The 23,388-nt window shown below is 42.8% G+C and overlaps 1 protein-coding gene across 2 annotated transcripts in view; it reads right to left on the reverse strand.

The window, feature by feature from the left end:
• Positions 1 to 23,388, reverse strand: part of pcdh17 (protocadherin 17) — a 56,382-nt gene that overhangs the window by 17,670 nt on the left and 15,324 nt on the right. The window contains exons 3-4 of one of the 2 annotated variants that reach the window (XM_047580541.1): positions 14,019 to 14,077; positions 13,403 to 13,572 (exon numbers count right to left, since the gene is read on the reverse strand). In XM_047580541.1, the coding sequence (XP_047436497.1) occupies positions 13,403 to 13,572; positions 14,019 to 14,077 (229 nt within the window). Of the gene's footprint in view, positions 1 to 13,402; positions 13,576 to 14,018; positions 14,078 to 23,388 lie in introns of both variants that reach the window. The other variant, XM_047580540.1, reaches the window with a different exon arrangement.

The following is a 23,388-nucleotide window of genomic DNA, read 5'->3' on the forward strand; positions in this document are numbered from 1 at the left end:
CATCCCAGGAAATTGTTGACTTGTATTTGAACATTAAAAGATGAAGATAACATTTGAGCCTCTGTCAAACAGGGCCCCCAGATAAAGGTGAAACACTCTTACATAAAGCACAGCCCGCATTTATCACACGTTCAGAGCATCAACACTAGAATCAGGGTTTCCAGATTAGGTGTTGATAATTGAAGCGCTGTCAGAAAGATGTTGGATCGGGTGTTCTTTTTGCTACTAAAGTGTCATCGTACAAAAATCTGAAGAACTCAACCAAAGCTTTCGTATAAAAATAAAATAAAATAAAAAAATTAAAAAGCTGCGAATGCCTCCAAGCCAGGCCAGAGTTTTGAAAAAGATCTCTAAATTATTTAAAATAAATCATTCCAGCGTAAGGAAAATCATCTGCAAGTTGCATAGATTTCAAAAGACTGCCAATTCCAGTCCAGCCCCAAGAGATTCAGCTGAAGAGCAGAACGTTTGATGTAAAGAAAAGTCTCCAAAATCTCCAGATGTTATCCGAAGACTGGTGGGTATGTCTTGCTGTTGATGTGCCTATATTTGGAAGGAGAGCCTACATTTGACCCGAACTACAGTTCAAAAAAGGCATTGGCCATGAGGTTGTTTGGTTACAGTAACAGTGAACATGCAGTAACGGCAGCTTTTCAGAAATATACCACTTGTAATGGGTGGTGGTGGTTGTGGTTATGGGTCGCCTCCCTCAATTTTTCATCATTACAATTAGTCCTTGAAGATAATGTGAGGCTATCAGTCCAATTGTTGACCCAGAAGCAGACCTCTGAACAGAATACTGATTTTAAGCTTACTGGTTAATTGACAAAAGAATGGCTCAAAAAAAATGAAGAAATGGGAGGTTATCGAATGGCCTAATCAAAGCTGAGATCTGAATCCCATTAGAATAGGTTTGAAAGAGACTGTGCATGCAAGAAGCCCTCAAACATCTTGCAAAGAAAGGAATTTTTGCATTAAGAGTGGTTGAAAACATCAGCTTCTGAAGGCCTAGCGTGTCCCCTCGGTGGAACAGATCCATTGATGCTGATGTTTTTACGGATTTCACTTTAATCTAAGAGCACTGTATTAAAGAGAATATGATATATATATATGCTGTATGGCAGAACAGTCAACAGTTTTCCTGGGATGTGATTATTTTTCGGCGTTAATTCCTCCATACAGTGGCATTTTGTTAATTAACGTCTGAGAAGGAGTGGTCATAGTTTATCAGCACGAAGCTGAAAAAAGGAAGGTGGTGGCAATCACCTGTTATTAGATACGTCTTGAATTCTGATGTGGTTGCCTGGATACAGCAACAGCAAGAGTGTGTGCTTTCCATCAGTCTGCGCGTACTAATTCACTGGCTCACTCTGCCATTGTCTGCCTCTTTCTCTTTAGAGCGCCGACACACCGGCGCGCGAGTAAAGCCGAGCACCAGGCGGCAGCTCCCGCGAGCGCGCCCAGACCTACTCTCAAACACATGATCGTCCTGAGCAGCATTATCACAATCTAGGGAACTAGATTATCCCTAGGCTCAAAACTTCATCCTCTTTGATCCCCACTTGGGAGGGGATGAGAGGCAGCGCAGGGGACCATTACCCAGATTTCCCACTTGTTAATCAAGGGAGATTTTCACCTTGGGGGACAGATGGACAACTCTTTTCAAAAACATCACAACAGAACGGGCATTATACTATCAAGGAAACTTCCTCAACAACAACAACAACCACCACCCCGGATGCTTTTAAAGATCTTAAAGATCATTTTCCCGGAAGTATGTCAGACACACTTTCACACATGACGTGCAGAGCCACGTCACTGCTGCTCCATCCGTGCATAAAGTCGGCCCGGGTTATTTCATTGGTCTGGCAGATATTCAATCAAATCTGGAACGAACCAATAGGATTGATGTGCACACGTCGCTCCAGTGAGTATTGCTCTCTTTAAAACCTGTTAAGGAAACGCGTCGGCAATTCATCCATCCGGGCTACCTCATCATGGTGTGAATTTAAATGAAGCATGTGTGTAAGCACTGTAGGAAGATCCATCACACTTAGTTGTTTACACTGCAAGCCTTTCAGAATCTCCAAAATAGATCTTTGTTGCGGTTTGAGGCGGGCCGTTGAGGTCAGCTGTTAATTGGCTGCTGGTAATTACAGATGCTTCTTAGGTTTGCTGACATCGTCCGTGGGGCTTTGGAGATCCTCGCTACTGATGCACTGCAGTGGCAACTGCAATGTACAGAAAATTACACAACCACTCACCCCCCCGCCCTGCAAACGGAAGCAGCAATTAACACTCCTCACGTTCCTCAAATCTAATCTGGTGTTTACCCCGTCGATGAGCAACTGTGGGCATTACATATTTAGTGGCTTCAAATGAGTTTAGGCTGAGAGGGGTTGAGTGTTCTTGCTTTTCGCGCATTTGAGATTGGATCCCGCCGCCTTTGCCCCACCCCTCTTCATTAAAATGCTCATGCGTGTCATTCTCCCGCTCTTTGCCAGTAGCCACGAGGGTGTCTCTGCCGCGTGTGGGGCTCGCTTCCCGATGAAAGGAGGCGACGCGGGGACAATAGCAGGCACCCAATTAAAGCTGTGTTGGCCTCGCAATTCCTCAAGGTATTGCCATGTGACAGTTTAATTAACCAAGCCCCTTATCTTAATTTAGCAGGATCAAAAAGTAACAAACTGAGGTTATCGGAGAAAAACACTCCCGGTCGCCATTCCCCGCAAACTCGCAAAGGCTCACATATACACGTGCTTTTGATCTGTGTCATCACGGCGGAGCTGTAGCAGAGTGTCACACACGCGACATAGATGTTTGATGAAATTCATCGAGCTGGGCTATACCATCAGCCTCACAGATACCACAAAGCACTATTTATGGAGTAAATCCTTCAGAACATATTTATTATATATCTGCAGGGGTTGGCCCGACGACCCGGCTCCGGCTGTTTCTCTTTACACCGTTACACTACGTGCGAGTAATTTCCTGAGAGTGTGTACACGGGACTGGTTTCAGCCACGTCTTAGCGGGGTATATGTTTACTTTGACAGGTTTTTCTTTTGAATTTGAACCAGTGGCTGGGTGACCGCGGGGAGCCAGGCACCATGCTACTTAAGCCAGTCTCCCATTGAGCCTGCCTGCTGTCACACCCCTCTTCATCCATCCATCAATACGCCCGTGAGCTCTTTCTTTTCATTATCTGATCACTCATCAACTGGTTGCTGTATATTTCTTCCTTTCAGTCCATTCACTGGAGCCTGTCTTTTATACGCCATATTTGAGGTTGTATGTATTAAATGCAATCCAACCTTTGGTACTAAACTGCCTTCCCAAAAAAAAAAAAAAAATTGTTTTCCTCTTCTGACATTTCTGATCATCTCCATTCACTGTCGTCGCATAAACCACATCCGCTCCCTTTGTTTTAACGTTTCCTCTTCTTCAAATACTCCATTATCTATACCACTGCAGGCAGTGGATGAAAGGACATTACTAGTTATGGCTGAACAGAGAAGACGTCCTGATGCCTTGGACAGGCCAGGCCCATTTATCTCCCTGGTTCCTGATGCAGTGCAACATGGGGAAACAATGCCCCAGGGCACCACAAATATTCATTCACATCAGCCAAGAAAACAGCCCAGACAGTGGGGCACTTAGCTTGCATCTAAGTGATTCAAAGGAAGTTGCTTCGAATTCAACGTCTAGGGGATTTTTTTTTTGTTTCTTTTAACCAGGCATTTCATTTTCACAAAGATGAACAATTTCCCCACTTTGTAACCGACTGCATAGAATTGATCAAACAATCCGACACTTGCCGTCTTTGTAATTAATAATGTTCTGTTGTTTCGGAATAGCACAACCGAGCACAAGCATGTTTAAAGATGACAACTGTGCGCTGGGCGCAGGCTTCTAAGCTGCACGCGGCCGGAAGCAAAGAGTGCGTTTTGAGGACTGATAATGCTCAACAGCTCCAGGTTAAACACCACCTGAAACCAGTTCGCTATCCCAAAAGTGTTAGCTATAGGAAATTAGTAATTCAGTAAAAGCTTTGAGGAAAAAAAAACTGCAGCACAGTAGCTGCAGTCTCTGAAACAGAGCTTTTACTTGAAATGCGATTCCTTAACAAGCAATGGAATTGAAAGGGGAATGTAAGAAAAAAAAAAGAGGTATGTGTTATCCACAGGTTCACCTCCCACGATATCATCGCCACCGGACGAGGGAATGAACTTCAGTGCTCTACTTGCATGAGCAAGTGTGAATTTGTCTTACGTAACACATTACCGCTGAGTATCTTTACCAGACTCTCTGTAAACTCTGGCTTCTTGCGGCATCATATTTGTATGCATTAAGTTAGCAAAGCATAACATAACCCTGAGCCCATTAAAAATAAAACATGTACCCAACCCAGATAAATCTTGGAAAGGAGCGTGCATTAAAAATCAGTATAATGATTATTTAAATCTTACTATACTCCAGAAGAGATGATGTTTTCAAGCATTTTGTCAAGTCCGAATCCCTTTTTAGGAGGTTTAATGCGAAATTAAGACGTGCGGTTTTGAATTTGCTTACTATCACACATGATTCACAGAGAGATTTGACTCAGATGAAGCAATGTTGGGTCTCGGCACACTTTCCTGTGACATAATGGACCCTGTCCTGACTAATTCCTTCTTGGTGTACAGCCCTCACTGTGGGAATGTGTTCCAGTGACAAAGGCTGCAGATTTACTTCAGCCTGAAAGGGACCAACGCTCGGGTCACTCTGGAATTATTGAAGCGAGTTGTCATTCCCTTATTTGTTGCAGTTATTGAGTTCTAGTGAAGTGTATCCAGACTTTCAAAGCATTTCATCTAACATTTAAGTCGATAAACTGTATTCAGTTAGTCGGTCGTACTAAAAGAGCATCACCAAATGAATTTAGTCTCTCAAAGAGGCACAAGAGACGACCACAGAACTGTCATATTTGGTTTAGAGAGGATACATTTGGATATTTAACCAACATAAAACTCAACTCTAAAGACAGAATCTGAAGGCCTGACGATGCTTTGGGTACTGCGATACTGACGGAAATATACGGTACCAACTAACCTGCTCATTTATTCCCATACAAATCCAATGTTTAATGATGCGTGGATGAAAATGTTTAGCTAACATTCATCAAATGTGTAACCGAGACAGAAAGAGGAAGAAATAAAAAGACAGGAATCATCGTGTACACGACAGAACAATAATAGGGGGGAAGAGGAAGAGGCAATCAAAGCATATGTAAAAGACTGTAGTTAATGTCTAGAATTACATCTGAAGCTCACACACACACACACACAAACACACACACAACTGCACAAATGCCCGGCTGTCCATGGACATAGGACAGATGGCCGCCGAGTGGCTCTGGTCCAGCGAATGACGATGTTCTGTATCATTATAATCTGCGCCGTAGTATCCTCCCTACTGCTGTGCAGGACAACATGTTTCACCCACTGAGAGCAGATACTGAAACAATCCTGCTGCCGCTCTGCAACACATACTCCTAGAGAGGTGCGACCAACTTGTGTTGTGGCTTCTCCTTTGATCGGGGAGCGCGGAGGGGGGGTCACGACGATTAAGAATTTCCTTAATTCAGAATAGAAACAGGAGAGTCCAACTGCAATGCGTGTTTTAAAATCCACTTAGTCTCACAAATTAGCCTCACAGGCTTCGCCATCACTCAGTCTGCGCATCAGACGGACACACACGCGCGGGTAAAGGCACAAGGGTGCAGAGCGACGTTTATAATTGACTACTCGGACACTCGCTCATCCGGCACCACCCATGCGCTGAAAAACAGCAGCCACCCTGCCTGAACCCGCAGCTTCTATCTTGAACCATCTCGGCGACGAAAACTGCGATAACATCCTAATTGTGCGCGGTGCAATCACGGATTTAACTACGCTTTGCAGTAGTGAGAGGTTAATGCCTGAGAAAAAAAAAAAAGAAAAAAGAAAAACGAAACGTAGGCTGCACTGCCATGGGGCTCAGGCACACCATGTTAATTAATTTCATTTATAGCACAGACACCACATCCACAAGGTTGTTGTTCATGTGATTACAAAGAGAACAACTGGGAGCGGAAATATGTCTGTCACGATGATGGAGCTGATAAATCCACTAAATTGTCTCTTGCAGCTGCATTGAGGGAATATATCTAAAGTGTGTGTGTGTGTGTGTGTGTTAGGAGCAAGTGTGGCTGGGGCATTTTTTTTTAATTTTTTCAGTTAACTCGGAGCGGTGTGAAAGCGTACACACTGGATGACAGCGTAGATTACTAGTGTGTTTACAGCAAACACGCCCGTGCGTGTGTAAACACAGAATATGCAAACTAATCAAACCACCTAGCCTCACTCTCTGAGGCATTAAAACCAACACATTCAAATTCACCCGCGAGGTGAGGCCTCCGACAGGAACCGTCTTGGCAGGGCCTCGCGGCGTGGAAATTGTGTTCAAATGCTCCCCGCGTGAAATCTCTCCGACCGAAACCCTGCACGCGGCTGACAAAAAAAATCGGAATAATATCACTGAGGTTTTACAGGATGAAGCTCAAACAATATGGCTGAAGAGTGATTACCTTTAAATCTCTGCGATTCCGGACTAATCCTCGCAGGCACAAACCTACATTTTTTTTTTAATGGGCTTCGAATGGCATTTCCACAGTGCTTAATGGCTTTATGTGTTTATTCAATGTGCTATGTGTGAGCACACATTTGGACTAATACCCCGTCACATTCTCCTCCTCGCAGAGCGGTCGGCGCAAGGATGATTGGACATTTGTAAGCATTTGGGGTCAGCGGCCTTTACAGCAGGTGCAGTTTTTTTAGATCAGATGTCCAATCATTCTATGCTGAGAGCTTATAATGGTGCTTAGAATGAATTAAGGCTTTTGCCGCCATAAACATATTCACTGCCGCAACCAGGGTGAAGAGATAATGTCAAAGATTTACAGCCCAAGTGGCGAGAGTTTGAGATATTCATCAATCCTCTGCAGCATTGTGGTGCCAGAGTGCTTGAGATATTCCAACTGAACGAGGATCAGGGGGTGATCTGCCGTGCGGGTGGGCCGAGGTTTATAGTGGGGGATGACCCCCCGCAGCCTCGAAATCGCACACGCGGCACGAGAGGAAGGACACGAGAATGGACATTACCCTTCATGAACCACAATGGCAACAATGGAATTTCATGAAACTTTGTGTATTAAAGAAAATGGACTAATCCCCTTAAATCTTCCATAATGAGAGAGAAGAAATCCTAAGACTGTGATATTTCCCCTCCCTTCACCCCCACAAGATTTTAGGCTTTCTGCGGGATTCTACTAGCTTAGCCGCAAATCGCCTCGCTGCTGTGCGATACCGCCCCATCCTCCGATGAGCGGGCGCGAGGATGGGGCGCACGCTCTGGCGCATGTGTACACGGCGCGCAAGACACTCACAAATCTTATTCGACTTTGACTGATGCATCCTGGAGAAGTCCAGATTGCTGATGGTTCTTATTTCCCCCCACCAGGAAAGTAGCCGGTGATGTTGCCATGAATCAGGCTATCAGTCGAGCCAGGGACAGGCCGCGGAAAGCCGGGGAGATGAGGAGCGGGCGAAGATGAAAGTCTCGCAGACAAATCCTCTCTGCCCAATGGCTCGCACAAACAGTAAGAAGAAACATGAGCATCTGGCTGCTGTTTTCAGACGATGCTTGTTTTTCTAATCTGCTCCCCAAGGCCATGCTACGGACTTTTTAGATAGATTACTTCAGTGGTTTGGTATTAAAACACTGCGGATGCTTCACAAGGAGAAGTTAAAGCCTTTTAATCGATGACTAATGACGAAAACAGCAAACAAGAGAATTAGAGCTCACACCACGTCCGGCTCGTGCTGCCGCCGCCGCTGCAGCGAGCGAGTTACGCGGGAGCGACGCGCGAGCACGTCTCCTTTGGAACAATGGGTGTAAACACACCTTGACAGTCTCAATTAATCGCGTTTAAACTGACAGATGTGATGGCATCACATGAAACCGTGACTCTTCCATATGCTACCTGTTTAGAGTAATGTTTGTAAACTCACTAATTACAACGCTCTCAGACGAAGCTCCTCTCTCGGCAGATGTTTGTCCATTAACCCAACGAACAATTACCTTAACATTATGTGAGAATTCACACATTAACGGTGCCCCCACTGCTACGGAGATGTCAGCCTGACGGAGGCTTCAAACACGTTCACCGCGCCAACTCGCTAATAGGCAAACAATTATGGCTTCCCTTTAACTTTGAAGAACTCGTTGTCTTCTGAAGAATAATTCATTTATTATGCAAACAATCCTTGTCAAGTGCTATATGTGTTGCTTTCAAATATAGCGAGAAGGTTCTGGGTCCAACGCCACCACCAGCCGCCTCGCCCGATGTCAGCTGGGACTGGCTCCAGCTCCCCCCAGACCCTCCGGAGGACGAGCGGTTACAGAAAATGAATGAATGAATGTAATAAACAGTGAGAGATGTTTACGTAAGATTGCAGTGAATCTAATGCTCTAATGTGTGAGCATATTATCACACCGTAGTCGCGTATACATTATATAATAGATGTATATTAATAGGAATAAGAACAGCTTTTCACGGTCTTCGTAGCAGCAGCGACTGCTTCTAGTTTTAAGCTGATGAATAAATGTCTAATTGTCAAATCTCCCTGTCCACACGATACCACTGAGTCATGTTCTGGCTGTGCCGTGGCTCCGTCTCAAAAGTCCACTCTGGATTCAATACCCTGGAAATGTTTCAGAAGAAGCAGCGTCCTCAAGGAGCCTGTCTCTCCTCTGCCAGATCTCGTCGTGCTTTGTTCTGAAACATTTCTGAACTGTTATTCCTTCCCTCAGTCGGGCTCGGACTATCTTTTTCCTACTATAACATGCGTAGAAATCGTAATTTTATGAATAAAGTAACCGTAAGACGCATCGTCCAGGTCTTAAATAGGCAAAGTTTTGCGTCTGTATCGTTACGATTGTTCAGCAATGGTAAAATCGCTTTTTATTCAAGTTATAAATAACCCTACATTACACACATGTGCATTATTAATGACGGTCAGTAGCGTGATACAGTATATTTTAGTGGCCTAAGTGCAGTCATTGTATCAGAAATGTGCATGTCAATAACAAACCCATAAAATGCAGATTTTGTTGCATATTTAATAGAAATTCAGAAGCATTCAAGCTACAGATGTAATATGCACTTACTCTGCCTACGAAAAGATGTCTGCATTTATCTGTCCATGAAATATGAATGACGCTGAACAGAATGCCCTTTTCCAAGAGTCAGATAAAGGATTATTGAAGGCCATAGTGAGGAGGATAGAAGTTGCCATGGCTACAAGTGTGAGAAGGGCATCTGATCTGACTTCTGACCAGTCAATTAATCCCGGAATTGCATTTTTTTTATTATTTTTTTTTATCAAAGGTTCACTCACGATTCAAAATTAATTGCTCAGAATAAAAAGAAAAAAGGAAAGACTGAGCAAGGTGCTTTGGAGGAGTACAGTAACGCTGGAGTCTTAAGATTAACACCGCCACGAGGGAGGACGGGTGAATATTTAAGATGGATTAGCATCTGAGTATTTATCTTGTTGGGTCTGAGTGTGGACTGGAAGAGAAAGCCTATTATTTGACTGAACAACTCATAAGGAAATTATTATTATTACGTTGTTGTTTTTTTCACGATTTTACAGATGAACAAATGTTAAGTCGGTGTAATGAGGAATCAAACATTCCACTGCACATAATGCATGGTATTACGCTTGTTTCCTTTTCTTGGCTAAGTGACAGAGGATACAAGTGCTGATGTCTATAAATAAGATTTCCACAGAGGCGCATTCGTATGAAAACAGCGTGATTTCTTGTGATATCGGCAACGGGGGACTGCATGCGTGATGCGCCACATTCTCTTTAATTTTAAAACCAGAGAAGAGTGTGTGACATCATCAGCGCCATAAATTACTGAACATATAAAGACCAGCGTTGCGCATTGGTGAGTAACAGCTAAATATACCCCAAGCATCATCAGCTGTGCCTGTACTATATATATATATGTATATATACACACATGTGTGTGAACTGCATTATTGTTTTTGGTGCCTTTGTGCCAAGATGTTCTGTTTAGCGAACAAATGCCCAAGTGTGACATTTCCCTTACTGAAGCTGTTCACAAGCTGGCGGGGGACATTGGTGGGGGGGGTGGGGGTGGGGATATCTATCACCCAGCGACAAATAAGAGAGAGAAGTCAATTTCGTCGCCTTCCTCTGCGCTGTCATAAGAACATGCCGTCTTGACTCACTGTACCAAAGCTGTCCTTGTAGTATCATATCCTTCATAAAAACAAGGAAGGAGGCGGTTTGATTCTTATAATCCAAAGCTAATTAGGATGGGTCAGCCAGGACAGTCAAACACCATCCCTCCCTCCCTCCCCTCCCTCATCGTGGTCTTCCTGCATCTCCCTCCCTCCCTCTCCATTTGCTCAGGCGGCCCTATCAGTGGGTAACATCTCCCTACACCACTGCCGCCTGTCTGTACGTGATAGCGACTGTGGCAGTCATCTCCGCAGAGGCGAGCGAGGCGCTGCCAGCCACTCTGCCAGAGCCAGACAAGCCTGTATTAATGTCTGCTGCAGGCGCGTTGGAGCATCAATTAATCGCCGTTTAAAAGTGGCAAAAAAAAAAAAGAAAAGAAAAAGAAAGAAAGAAAAAAGCATTTGATATACTTAAGCTTAATTAATGCATTGCTACCAATTCTGCACGGCTAATTAATCAATTTGGGACTGATCCGTGGTGCGAAGATGTCCAGATTGTCTCGTGTGGAAGGAACTGTGGTGGTGAATGTAAGAGAGTTTTAGGATGGATAATGTACTATAAGGGAGTTGTGTGTTTGTTCAATTAATGCCTATTACTAGATGAGACCAAAACACAGAGAGGAAAGAAGTACAAAATAAAAAAATAAATAAATGAAAGGCTGCCAAGATTGAAAAAAGAAAAAAAAAGGAGACACAACTCCGTGTTCACTTGTAGGCTACAATGTAGTGACTAGAAAGGCAAAGAACTGAAACAGGGGTTGGGGATAGACCGGGACTTGAGATACATTCTTTGTGCACTTGTAGTTCTGTTTATACCGAGCCAGTGAATGAGGCCGCAGTGTTCTGGCGGGGAAGCAGAAAGAGCTAGAGAGAGTAATTGGGAGGGCTATGCTTAGAGGGAAACAGACGACTTAAGATGGGATGAAGGAAGGAAGGAGGAGGGTGGGGGGGGGCATAGAGAGAGATCTATGAAGTAGTCGCTAAGTGCTGAGATGTGAAGAAAATAAACCTGCAGGAAAACGACCCTAGGGACGCTGACCAATGACAGGCTCCCTATCCATTTTTTTTTTTTTGGCTCTGATAATAGAACTACCTGCCCGTTTCAGCTACACATGAGACTCCTTTAAAACACAGGTAGTAGAGCAGCACGTGATATCATCATTTCCTTTAATAGCCATTTTTTCCCTCTATTTGCCTTACTATTTTTAAGCCTCATTAATTTGCCATAAAAGTACCTGCACATGAGTGGGTCAGCTTCAGACGGAAGGCAGCAGATGGGACCACTCTTTAGCTTGTCTTATGATTAATCTCAAACAGCAAGACGCCACAAAACACAAGAGCGGACCTTTCCGAGGGGAGGACTTTGAACATTCAACTGGTATTTTTTTTGCAAGTTAATAAAGATGATGTGGGCCGCGGCCAGAGCGCCGCTGTCCAACCCTCACTCCTCATCATGGCTCTTGAACCCATGCCTTGGCCTCCTGCCCTGCCCTCCCCTACAGTTTAGCTAAGCCCGCATGTTATTGGCTAAACACAGCCAGCTGCAGCCAGTTAGCTGTCTAATCTCACATCAATCGATTTCTCCAAAACAAGGAGAGGTGGAGAAATGGAACGAAAAGGAGGGGCGGCGGCAGGAGGGGGGTTTAAAGTACAGCAGAGGGTGCGGATAAATGAGAAAGTAGCAATGAGCGGGAAGCACTGACAGGGCAGTTGCTGCTGTTCAGCAACATCGGGAACTCGTGATTATCTGCGCAAGTGTGCGCGCGCTCTGCGACGGCCTCTCGCTGAGATACGGACCAGGGCGACGTGCAGACGTGCGGACGTACGGCGCCTCATCCGGTGACAGTGTTTAATTGGAAGACGGCTCCTTCTGACTGACTACTGCCCAACAAACACATGCGCCTGGTGTGTGCATGAATGTGATCCTTTCCGGTCCCTCACGGACAATTAAATGAGAACATTTTCAAAATGGGAAACATATGGAGCTTTTTAATTGGCCAATTTCTCTTGCCAACGTGTGTGGCTTTTATTCTTTTTTTTTTTTTTCCCTTCATTCTAAAAACCAATGAAAGGGAAAAAAAATACTATCTAGTCAGACATGCATATTGCAGCACAGAGCGTCGCACAAATTGTCATTGTCCTTCCGCAAGGAGTAAAACAGCCCTTCTGTTCGCTGGATTAATAGCACCATTAGAGGGAATCCATGTTCACTATACAGAGCTCTACTTTGGGATCCTGTCAGCGAGATACATACTTCTTGGCGTAGTGAGTTTGTATTTCTGTGGGAATATCTGTTTTTGCTAAGCAGGTAATGGTGCACGCTGAAGTACATGACCGGCTGAAGCTGGATCGGAAATTTTACCATCCCTTCCTACTTGTCTCCATACCTATGTAAGCATGACTTCCTTCCCTCCCCCCTGACCCTGCACTAATCACACGAGGTGACAGGGGTGAGGGGACCTGCAACAACTCATATCTGGGGAGTTATTGTTCTACACATGTCATGCGTAATCTGCCCGACCCACAGCGCTTAGAATAATTATTCATATTTAATCACCACACTACGAAGCTACATCGCCTGCCGCTCACTAAGTCATTTTCCATGTTCCATTATCAAAGTTTCAGAGACGGGTGCTCAGGGAAGGGGGACTAAATGGAGAGGCTGAAGTAGTTGGGCTTATAAAAACATAATGGGCTTGTCTGCTTTGATAAACTGAGGACGTGTATAGAATGCACACTCGCTGACGCCCTCCAGTACACACACATACACACACACACACACACACACACACACAGACAAACGCACACCACACAATTTAAATGAGAAAAGTGCAGAGAACAAAGTCGGGAGAGGAGAGGGGGCGGGGGCTGAAGTAGCCAAGTTCAGATTGTGAGCGTTCGGGCGAGTCAAAAGGCTCAATCACTAACGCAAACAACTTCCGCCGCAGAAAAAACAGGATTGATGGCGGTTTGGTTGGAGCGCGCCGGCTCCCAGCCACCGTCCTTCGTTCCTCGCGCGGATGAAGAGTTTGTCAGCGAGCGCTCACCTTGCTCCAGAGGGGGCGGTTTCACTCCCGACGCCTTCAACTTCAGCGCCTCCTTTGCAGACATATCACAGCAGGAGCCTTTGTTGGTGTCCTGGTCACTGTCGGCCTGGTCGCTGTCGCCATGGCCGCTGTCTCTGAGGCTCGCTCGCTCGGGATCTTTGAATGTTGAGCTACTGGATAAATAAAACAAAAAAAAAAGAAAAGAAAAAACAAAACAGTGCACAGGTCCACGTATTAGTGCACAATTCAGGTTGTGATTGTCGGTCATTTAAAATAATGAGTGAAAATAGATAAGTAAGCCTGAGTGCAGAAGAGACATTTTTACATAATAGGATTTAAGATATAATAAAAATGCCTCTAGAAATACAGTACTAACCTAATTGCCAGCTAAAATAAAAAAAAAAGGTGGATCTTTTGTGTGATTCTATTTCTTGCATTACAGAGAATACTGTTAGTAACCATTTCTAAACATAATTAAATGTACATGCTCCTCCTGTTATTACAGAACGGTTTATTGTCAGTATAGTTATTGTTTTTGTAGAACTGTGCAGGGTCTATTGGAGAAGAGAAAAGAAAGTTCTGAGATGCGGCGATGGTTATAGATCCCAGCTCCTACCTTTGAACAAACTGTTGTCTGCTACCCATATAATTAGGCTCAGTGGGGAAATTGTCCGTCTGCGGAGAAGAGAGAGATAAGAAAGTATGTTGTAAGCTTTGCAGAAACGGGTCCCGCTGTGAAACAAGAATTCCTAGTGACATGTGATTAATTATGCAGAAAAAAAAAATGAGGCAGAGGACAGAGGAGAGGCATAAAAATACTTGGAAATATGAGCTCTATATCATCCAGATTTGTGCGTTTTGTTAACCACATGAAGCAGGCTAATTAGGCATTCAAGAGTAAACCACAGAGCTGAACATCAAATCTGGCAGACATCGTATAATCAATAACTGCTAAGAATAGCAGTCTTAATTAAAACAGAAAGTGTTAGATGGAGTTCTAGAAACAAAATTGCAGGACTATTTGTACTGAAATTAAAATGCAATTTGCCCCGTGTTCCTTTTTAGCCGCATTTCTCTATGGGAGCTGCTGGCGCTCCGAGATGCAACACTTTTCCTCCCCACTTTCACACGCGGAGATAAGTTGTTTGCGAGGAGCCGGGGCTCGTATGTGTTGGACCATATGGTGTTTATTCGATGTGGGATACCTGATCATACACGAGGGGGCTTCAAGCTACGTGGATCAATAGCGGGTGGAAAAGAAAAAAAAAACAACAAAAAAAAAAACACATGCACGCACAAAGACAGTAAAGGCAAGCGTACGCAGTCACCAAGTGAAACAGTGTGGCACCTATGACAAAGTGCGGTCGTATAATGAAATACTGGTGGACAATCTACTGCATAACCTGCACTAACACTCAGTCCTCAGCACGGCGTGCAGCACTGCCTCACAGACTGGATCAATCAGACTGGCACTGGAAAGCACTCCGTCTCTCTCCCAATCTGTCTCAGTCTCCTGGTAATTATATTAATGTACACTATATTAGGGTTTTTAATCACATCAAATGAGATAAAAGGTCACAAGGACCCCAGCTTGCTTTCTGGCATTTACAGAACTGGTGATCAGTTTTTACTGAAAAAAAAAAAAAAAAAAAAGAGAGAACTGCCAACAGAAATCTGCAAAGAACGCAGGAGGAAAGGAATCAGACGTGTGCCTATTTAGATGCAGGAATTCAAATGTCCAGCGTCCCTGTTGTGTGGAGGTAGGAATGAAGGAAGCAGACGTCTTCCAAGACAAATGGCTCTCACACTGGCATAGAGGTATTCATCATAGCAACACAAATAATTACTCTATGTTGTGCACAACTCTCTGTCTTGAATTCATAGTGGTAAAATGTCATGTTTAGTGAGTAATGTCTCCTTGTGCCAGGGTTTTTCACATGCACAGCTTGACTCACAGTCGATAGAGTATTTCAATGTCATCCGTGCGCTGCGGTGGCTCGGTATGAAAAGGGGTGTGTGAAGGTCAGACGGGCCACCTCAGTACTTTGACCTTCCATGCTTTTGCCAGCACCTTTATCGCTACCTAAACATTTTATTCCACCTCAGCCTTCACTAATATTGAAAGAAAACACCCACAGAATATATCAAAGGCTGGAATCTGACCACGAAGTAAGAGCAGAATGAATGTTTGAAATCGTTTGGCATTGAAATTATAACAGCCTGGGTTTTTCACAAAGGAGAGATGGAAGTCTTTATAGTGATGTGCCCCTTCTGTACTTTTATGACCAGGGAATCAACCTTGGCCATACTTTTCAATCAACTCAGCACCGTTAGTGCTGAATCTGATCAGGAGAAAAAAAAGGGCATTAGCGGAAAATGGCTTTCCCCAATTGTCATATGGTTTATTTTGCTTTCCGCACCTGTGCACACAACAAATGATATCCTTGTGCTCAAACCTGCTTGTAAATCACATTTTTCTTTTTTTGATCACCCGATGCAGCGTTCCCCACTGATGCAAGACAAACGGAAACCATTTGCCTTAATGCAAGACCGGATTTGATGGCGTGATATTTGGACGTCGTTTGATATTGTTTCTCTTCCTTATCAAAAAGGCAAATTGATGCGTCTCGCTTAAAACAGCATGTCCCTCACCCCACCCAGAAAGCCAATGAAAACCACATTACGCCACTTCATAGAAACCTCTTTCCTGCCAATTAGAGTGGAGGCTGATCTTAAGCCTCCATCTCTTCCTGTCTGTCTATACTGCCCGGCCCTTTCACTAGAATGGGCCACATTCCAATTAATGGGTCGATAACAGCCAGTATGGGTTGCTTTGTACCGAGCCAGTCAGAGCCCGCAATGAATACAGACTAATTTGAGGGTGATAAATAGTGGATAGATGTCCAGTAGTTTTATCAAACACTGTATTATAGAGTACATCAATTCATTTAGCACTGCAAGCATCATTTAATAATACATGTTTTCCGGCGTTGAACGTCTTGAAATGAACTGAGCGAAACCGGACTGAAGGAAGCAGACCTGAAGTGACCAAAACAGCAGCTATCTGTATATTCGGCCTTGGAATTTTCAAATGTGGTTCCCTTATTAACCTGGAAGATGAGCCCGTGACCTTAAAGTGTCAGGGGAAGGACTGAACCCATTCAGGATGAGAGGATGAATCTAACAGTCAATCTGGCTTGTGTGGATTTCAGCTGAGGCTAGTTGGCTTGAGCGAGGATCGCACAGGCATGTTGATGTTGATGCGCCGCATCTAGTCAATGTAGCAAGGCCACAAAAGGTCAAAGATACAGCTAGTGTAAAAAGCTGCACTCTATTCTGTATTCCCATTGAGACCCTAAGACTGAACGCTCAGACAGCAAACCAATTGAGACAAATGGGTCGCGAATATTGGGTGTACAATTCTACTCTCAGGGCATGTTGGCGCATTTTTGTGGCAACGTTCCTTTTTATAGAGCTATGTTTGTGTACATACATATGCCTTTGTTTGTGCGTGTGTGTATATATATATATATATATGCATTTGATAGGTAGGTAGGAGTGGTGAATGAGGACAAATCGCAGTCTCTCTTTCACACATCGTTGGACAGCTCTCTTTTATTCACAGGAATAAAGAGCACACCCCTCCCTCTCACTATGCCGCTAGGTATGATGCATGCATTTGTCCTTTACTGTCTTCCAGAAAACACACATATTTCTCATTCTGTGCGCAGGAAACGGCGAATGCATTTCTACAGGTGAGGTGACGGAGTGAGCAGTTCCTAATCAGCCACAGCCTTGTCAGTGTGCCAAAAAAGACCCAGACTGCAGCTTTTAATTTGATAAACTACTTGTTTCTGTTGTGTGTTTGCATAAGAGTGACACTGCCACCAAGGGAGAACCAGTTTATTCCTCTCAAAGCAGATTCGTGACAGCCACATTGGAATAAAGGATAAAAACGGAGAGAAGTTCAAAACGGAAGGAAATAAAAGAAGAAAGGGCCAAACAGCCAAGTGAGAGGACAATAAAGGGGGCTGTATGAACAAAGCAATAATTAGAATGCATTGATTATCAAGTGGCCGGGTAGCAATTGTAAGTGATCAGATCTAATTAGCATCGAAACATCTTCCAGGAGATAACAGACCAATCAGTCAATAGGCTTAAGTGAACTTAAAGCCATCACAGTCTACTGCCTGCTAAGCATCGCCCACTATCTTCCAAATAACTTGGAAGTGGTCGCTGATGCGGGTAAATGGAAACTAGACTGATCTCAACCACACACACACACAAAAACACACACTCAACAGTCAGGAAGGACACCTTGGCAAATGTTTGTGGACTACACTCCATCAGAAAAAATAAGATATCTTTAATGTTTGAAGTTTGGATTCCACGGTGAAATTGGATTGTTTGGACATTGCTTATGATGCACATAACATTTTTATAAGGCTACGTTGGACTGGAGTTGGTTCGCTGGGAGCAGATTATGCCTCAACAAAGATCTTCCAGGCTAATCAGAATGATTTTTCTGAGGTTGTAGGACTATCCGATTGTAGGCAGAAAGTATTATTTTCTTTGTATGGGTTGAAGCCTTGTATATACCGTGAATAGTTGAAAAGTGCCCTTTATAAAAATCCCATTGGCATGTTATCAGCCTCATATTCTGATAAGCGAGTCCGGTTACACCAAGTTTGGCAAGTTATGCAGACTGATATATGATTTGTCTGCATAACTTCTGTATTAGGTTAGGTTCTGTCGTTTCTTAGAGAATATACAAGCATAACATTATGACCACCTTGCTAATAATTTGTGTATTGTGCCTCCAAAATGTGGGTGCGTTTAGGTCCTGTGGTAAAGGGGAGGGGTCTCTGTAGATCAAGTTTGTTTCAGCACATTTTCTGAGTTGCTCCTGAACCGTTTTTGTGTGCTATTGCTGTGGGGTGGATGTGCCTGGTCTGGTCTAGGTGGGTGGTACCGTATCACAACACATGTACCAAAGAAGTTACTGTAAAACAACGTGCATCAAGTGCAATAATTCCCACAACAAATGATTTTGAAGTACAGCAAACGTACCAAAGAACAACTCTGAGCTCTATAATCAAGGGCCACACTCGAACGAAACCACTAGCGTGATTCCAAAGTGCCCAGGTGAGCGGTGTTGTTGACAAAGGTTCAAAATAGTAATGAAACTGGCATTTCCCAGGCGTACGTGCATGGCTGAAATCAAGTGTTCATCGGGAAATCAACAAACCTCTGGATGACGTTAAGAAAGGACTAAGGGAAAAAGATGTCTCTTTGCAGCGCTGAGAATCATAGTAAGGGGGAATTCACACCTAGTCTGTTGGGTTATTCATCTGAACCACAGTGCTTGTCCTGTAATCCTTCAGCTCTGCCAGTGTTAGCTGAAAATCTTATAGTATGTCCAGTTTAGTTTAGTAGTTCAAAGCAGAATTTTTGATCACAAGTCAATTTTAGAAGTTTAAAAAAAAAAAAAAAAAGATTTCGAGCATGAATTCTTCTGTCGACTTACAGCCCCTTTTATTTGACTATGTGAAGATACTAGATGCATCTTCTTCTTGTTCTCGGTCTATGTCAGGTTCAGGATAAGGTTCTGTTGCAAGATTCTGTGTGAAGTGTGAACTTGTGTAAACAGCCTTAAACAGATTTGATGCGCACATAGTATTTCTGTGCATGTCTTGCATACAGAATTCATTTTTATGGATAGCACACACAATACATATTTCAGAAATGTCTGCAGCAAAGAAAGGAAATACATCAGTAAAGCTATAAAACCAGTGCCAGTGCAATAATAACTTATCACTAGAGACTGTATCAGAATATATTGATTATTTGTCCCACCCCTAGCGATTAGTCATTTAAAGTATCTCTCTTACCGACAGCGTCTCCTCTCCTCGCCATCTCTAATTGTAGTGAAGTCAACGTCGGTACCACAAATCTACTACAACTCGAGCTGAATAAACCCACATCTGTGTGTGGCAGAGTTGTTGTTGCTGCAGCTGCCATGAAATATTGCGACTGTGTTTTCATAGAACTCCTATAAGGCTTTTTTTTTTTGGTAAAATTGCTGGCTTATAATGAAGCTGGTGACTCAGGCGGCTATAATCCAACTCAATAGTCTCATCTTGTTAATCATGGTTTGCAATAATTCATAATTCAAAGCAGAACTGATTTTTTTTTTGTTGTTGTTTATGTTCATTTGATGGGAAACGGGTCTTTTTTTCCTTCATTAAGCAGCACTTTGGAGGCTTTTATATACAACTGCATAAACAGCATGACCTCTCCCTCGCATATTCATTGCTCACTAGAAAAGACAACATATTCATAATTAATATGCAACCACTCTCAGTGATGGCCGATTATTTCAGTTGAGCGTGCAGTGATGACTATTAGGAGCCTATCAGGGAACGACTCAGCGGTCCACCTCCACCTGAAGGACAAAGGACACTCCTTTGAAGATGGCAACGTCAAAATCTTAGCCAGAGAAGACAGATGGTGTAAAGGAAGCTGTCTATGTCAAATTGAAGAAACCTTCACTCCAGGGAGGAGGAGGAGGAGGACTGAGATATAATTTGATATCAATTTACAATACATTCTTAACTTCTGTCCCCAAGAAGTTTCAACACCACTCACACATTGAGACTGGACAATGACTTTGTTGGAGCACCATTCACAGGGAAAGTGGTTTAGGCACCCAAACGCTAGTAGGCGCCGTCTTCCTTCTTGGGTCACATTCAACAATCAGAACGTTTACATGCACGTGAAAAAACGAATTATTGTCTTAATCCGACTTTAACTAGACAACTTAAGTGCATGTAAACACGTTACTCCGACTAAAACTGGAGTTCTCCTTATCAGTTTAAGACACCCAGATAATGCAATTGGAAATCGATCTTCTGTGGCATGTATACGCCTTAATTGGACTTTTAACTGAATAATGTGTGTGTGCATGCGCCACAACCGCTGCGCTGGTGTATGACCCTGGACCAAAAACATTTAAGAAAGCCGGTCACAGAGAAAGACGGTAAACGGAGCCGGTAAAAGAACCACCTGAGGGATAGCGCCATCTTATCTGCACTATAAGTAGCGTGCACAATAGGTACGAGATTAAAAAAAGCTACTGTCCATCTGGTTGTTGTTTGAAATGCCTATCTGCTACATGAATGACTCTTGTTTATTATGTGACATAATAGGTCAACCGGAAAGGAGGCTGACAAAACACGTATCGCCACCTACTGTGGAGGAGGAGGACATGTTCCTGTCAGTTATTTGATTTTCTCAGTTGCATGTTAACTGGGACAAGGACCGCATTCAGAAAGTCAAATTTCGAGCATAGCTCCATTAGGCTGCGCATGTAAAAACACTGAATGGAAACTGAATTTCTCAGAGATGAATAAAGCATCTATCTATCTGAAACTTTTGCCGAAATTTTACCAAAGACGAGTCGTACAAATATTTGCATCTCTGAACCTTCTCAGTTAACCTTTCCTTGATGTGTTCCATCTTTATTGATCCAGAACAATCCATTGAAAAATTCTAGATGGCAGAAATACTGACGCAGAAACACGCTACGACCGAGTCGACCAATCACAGTTCTTGTAGGATGCGTTGCCATGACATTTCTAGGGAGGTGCATTGAGGCTACAGCGTTAGGGTCTGAGCTGTCTCTGTAGCTACAACGTCAATTTGAAGCAGAAGCATAAATATTTTTTTATTCTAACCACACACTGAACAAAGGAATAAAGTCTATGAAACGTCTGCAAAGACACTCTCTGCAGTTACTAATAATGTATTATTCTCTGTTCAAGAAAAGGCTGAGCAACCGTAGGTATAATTTTCTCTCCGTCTACAAATCTACAAATGACAACTTTGGTCACATTTCTAAGGTAGTTTCCTTTTGTAACGAAAGGACAGCTGTGTTTGCCTTCAAGAGCAACAGCTATAAAAGAGTCCATCAGGTCTGAGAACGGCTTTCATAAAAACACATTCATCCGTTTGTAATAATATGTGCAATTTAATTCGAGACTAAATCATTGTTCAAGAGTCTGAAAAGAAAACTCAGAGGGATGATGACACCCTAAGTTTGAGAGATGGGGAACAAAACACAGCTAAACTTATTCCTGAGCTCACAATTATCATCTTAAAAATTACATAAAATATGAAAAGAAAATGTGAAAACCTGCATATCCTTGAATTTGCTGTGCGTCCTCGCCTCCCTTTCACACAAATAGTTCATAAATACCAACATCATTACACGTGCAGGAGAACCCGGCCTATTTCATAATGCATGGAGAATAAGGTGCTGGGGAGAACTGAATCCTGTATAAACAAAATAGCTTGGAAAGCTCGTCTTAATAAGGATGAAGTTATACAGAGTAATCTGTTTACCATAAAGAACAAATATATATATATATATATATAAAATCAGTTTCTAATACATTTGCATGTAATTGATTTATTAATGGGCCGATTATGTTATTACTGGATGAATCATCCTTATTTAACTAAACTAAAATGTTGTTAAATGTTGACCAACATCCCCTCGGGTACAGATTATAATAAGCTGTCACACAGGAAAAGGATAACTGGGGCCCCATACTATGACAATCTGTCAGCAGATTCTCTTTTTTATTTTTTATTTATTTATTTTTTTGGCCAAACTGGAAGTAAATTTGACTGTGACCCATTTTCCAACCTGTAGCATGACATAAAATAAGAATTTACTGTTATGACACAGAAAAAGACCATTCAAAGCATATTTAGGAGCCGACTTTGACACGAGATTGAGAATGAAGGAAATGATTATTAATAAATTTTATGGTTAGGATTCATTGCCGTGGCCATTTAGAATTCGATTCCCGGTGAGAGAATTTCCCCACTGTGGGATAAATTAAAGGATTATCGCATCTTAAAACTAATTTAAAAAAATAATATTCTCAGTATAGTATTTAATATAAAATTTAATATTCAATACCTTTGAGACATCCAAAAGCCATAAGGTTCATTGTGGTTTTATTTGCTTGTGCATAAACGCATACTGCAACAGTTTGGTATAACAGATATCTTTAGAATCTTTTTTTTTTACTTTGTCGTATTGTTTTTAACTCATTTCTTCATGTTTTTTTTAAAGACAAATATACACTAAAATTATTTTTTAAAACAAAAAAAACAAACAAACAAAAAGCCCCTCTATGGAATACAATACTGTGATTTTACACTGTCTGCTCACCAGCTGCTGTACATTTGTCTGTAGGCAAGCTGAATGTGGGATCACTAAAACGCCATGAGAGCGGGATATTCAAGCGGCAAAATTAATTCCAGCTTCATAAGGGTGGCACTTGCACAACTCGTATCCTAACAAGCTGCAAACCAAATTCAAATTGAGTGAATTCATATGACTGACCCTGGGGTTTTGTGAACTGAGTGAGAAGTCTGCCATAATCCTCTTCTACCAGACCGGGGAATTGATGTCTACATGTGTGAGGGCATCTGTGTCTGAGAGTATTTGTATTATTCAAGTTGTGGAGACAGAAATCCGTTTACACAATCACAGAGTGGGGCAAAAACACAAAAAAAGTAGAATACATAACAGAGATCTTTAAATTATAGATGGCTTAAGGTTAGGGTAAGGTTAGATTTAGGTTAGGATGGGGATGAGGTTATGACTCCGTTTGGAGCATTCAGGGTAAGTCTCTAGGAATTTATTGTAAGTGAAGGTAAAGCCCCTCTGAAGTGATAGAAACACAGTTGTGTGCGCGTATATGTGCGGTCCCAGTGAAAGGACCCACTTATTATCTAGTATGTGAATCCCTCGAGTGAAGTGATCTGGCTTTAATGTCTTTTCGTGATGCTGTTCCAAAAAGCCATTTATTTCCATTGGCAGAACATAGAGGAGAATACAGAAAACAGCACAAACATATATGAATGGTGTCTGAGAATATGTCTGTGTTACTCCTGGGTTATGTTGCAAC

The sequence above is a fragment of the Mugil cephalus genome, chromosome 3 (assembly GCF_022458985.1).
Source record: "Mugil cephalus isolate CIBA_MC_2020 chromosome 3, CIBA_Mcephalus_1.1, whole genome shotgun sequence".
Classification (NCBI taxonomy): Eukaryota; Metazoa; Chordata; class Actinopteri; order Mugiliformes; family Mugilidae; genus Mugil; species Mugil cephalus.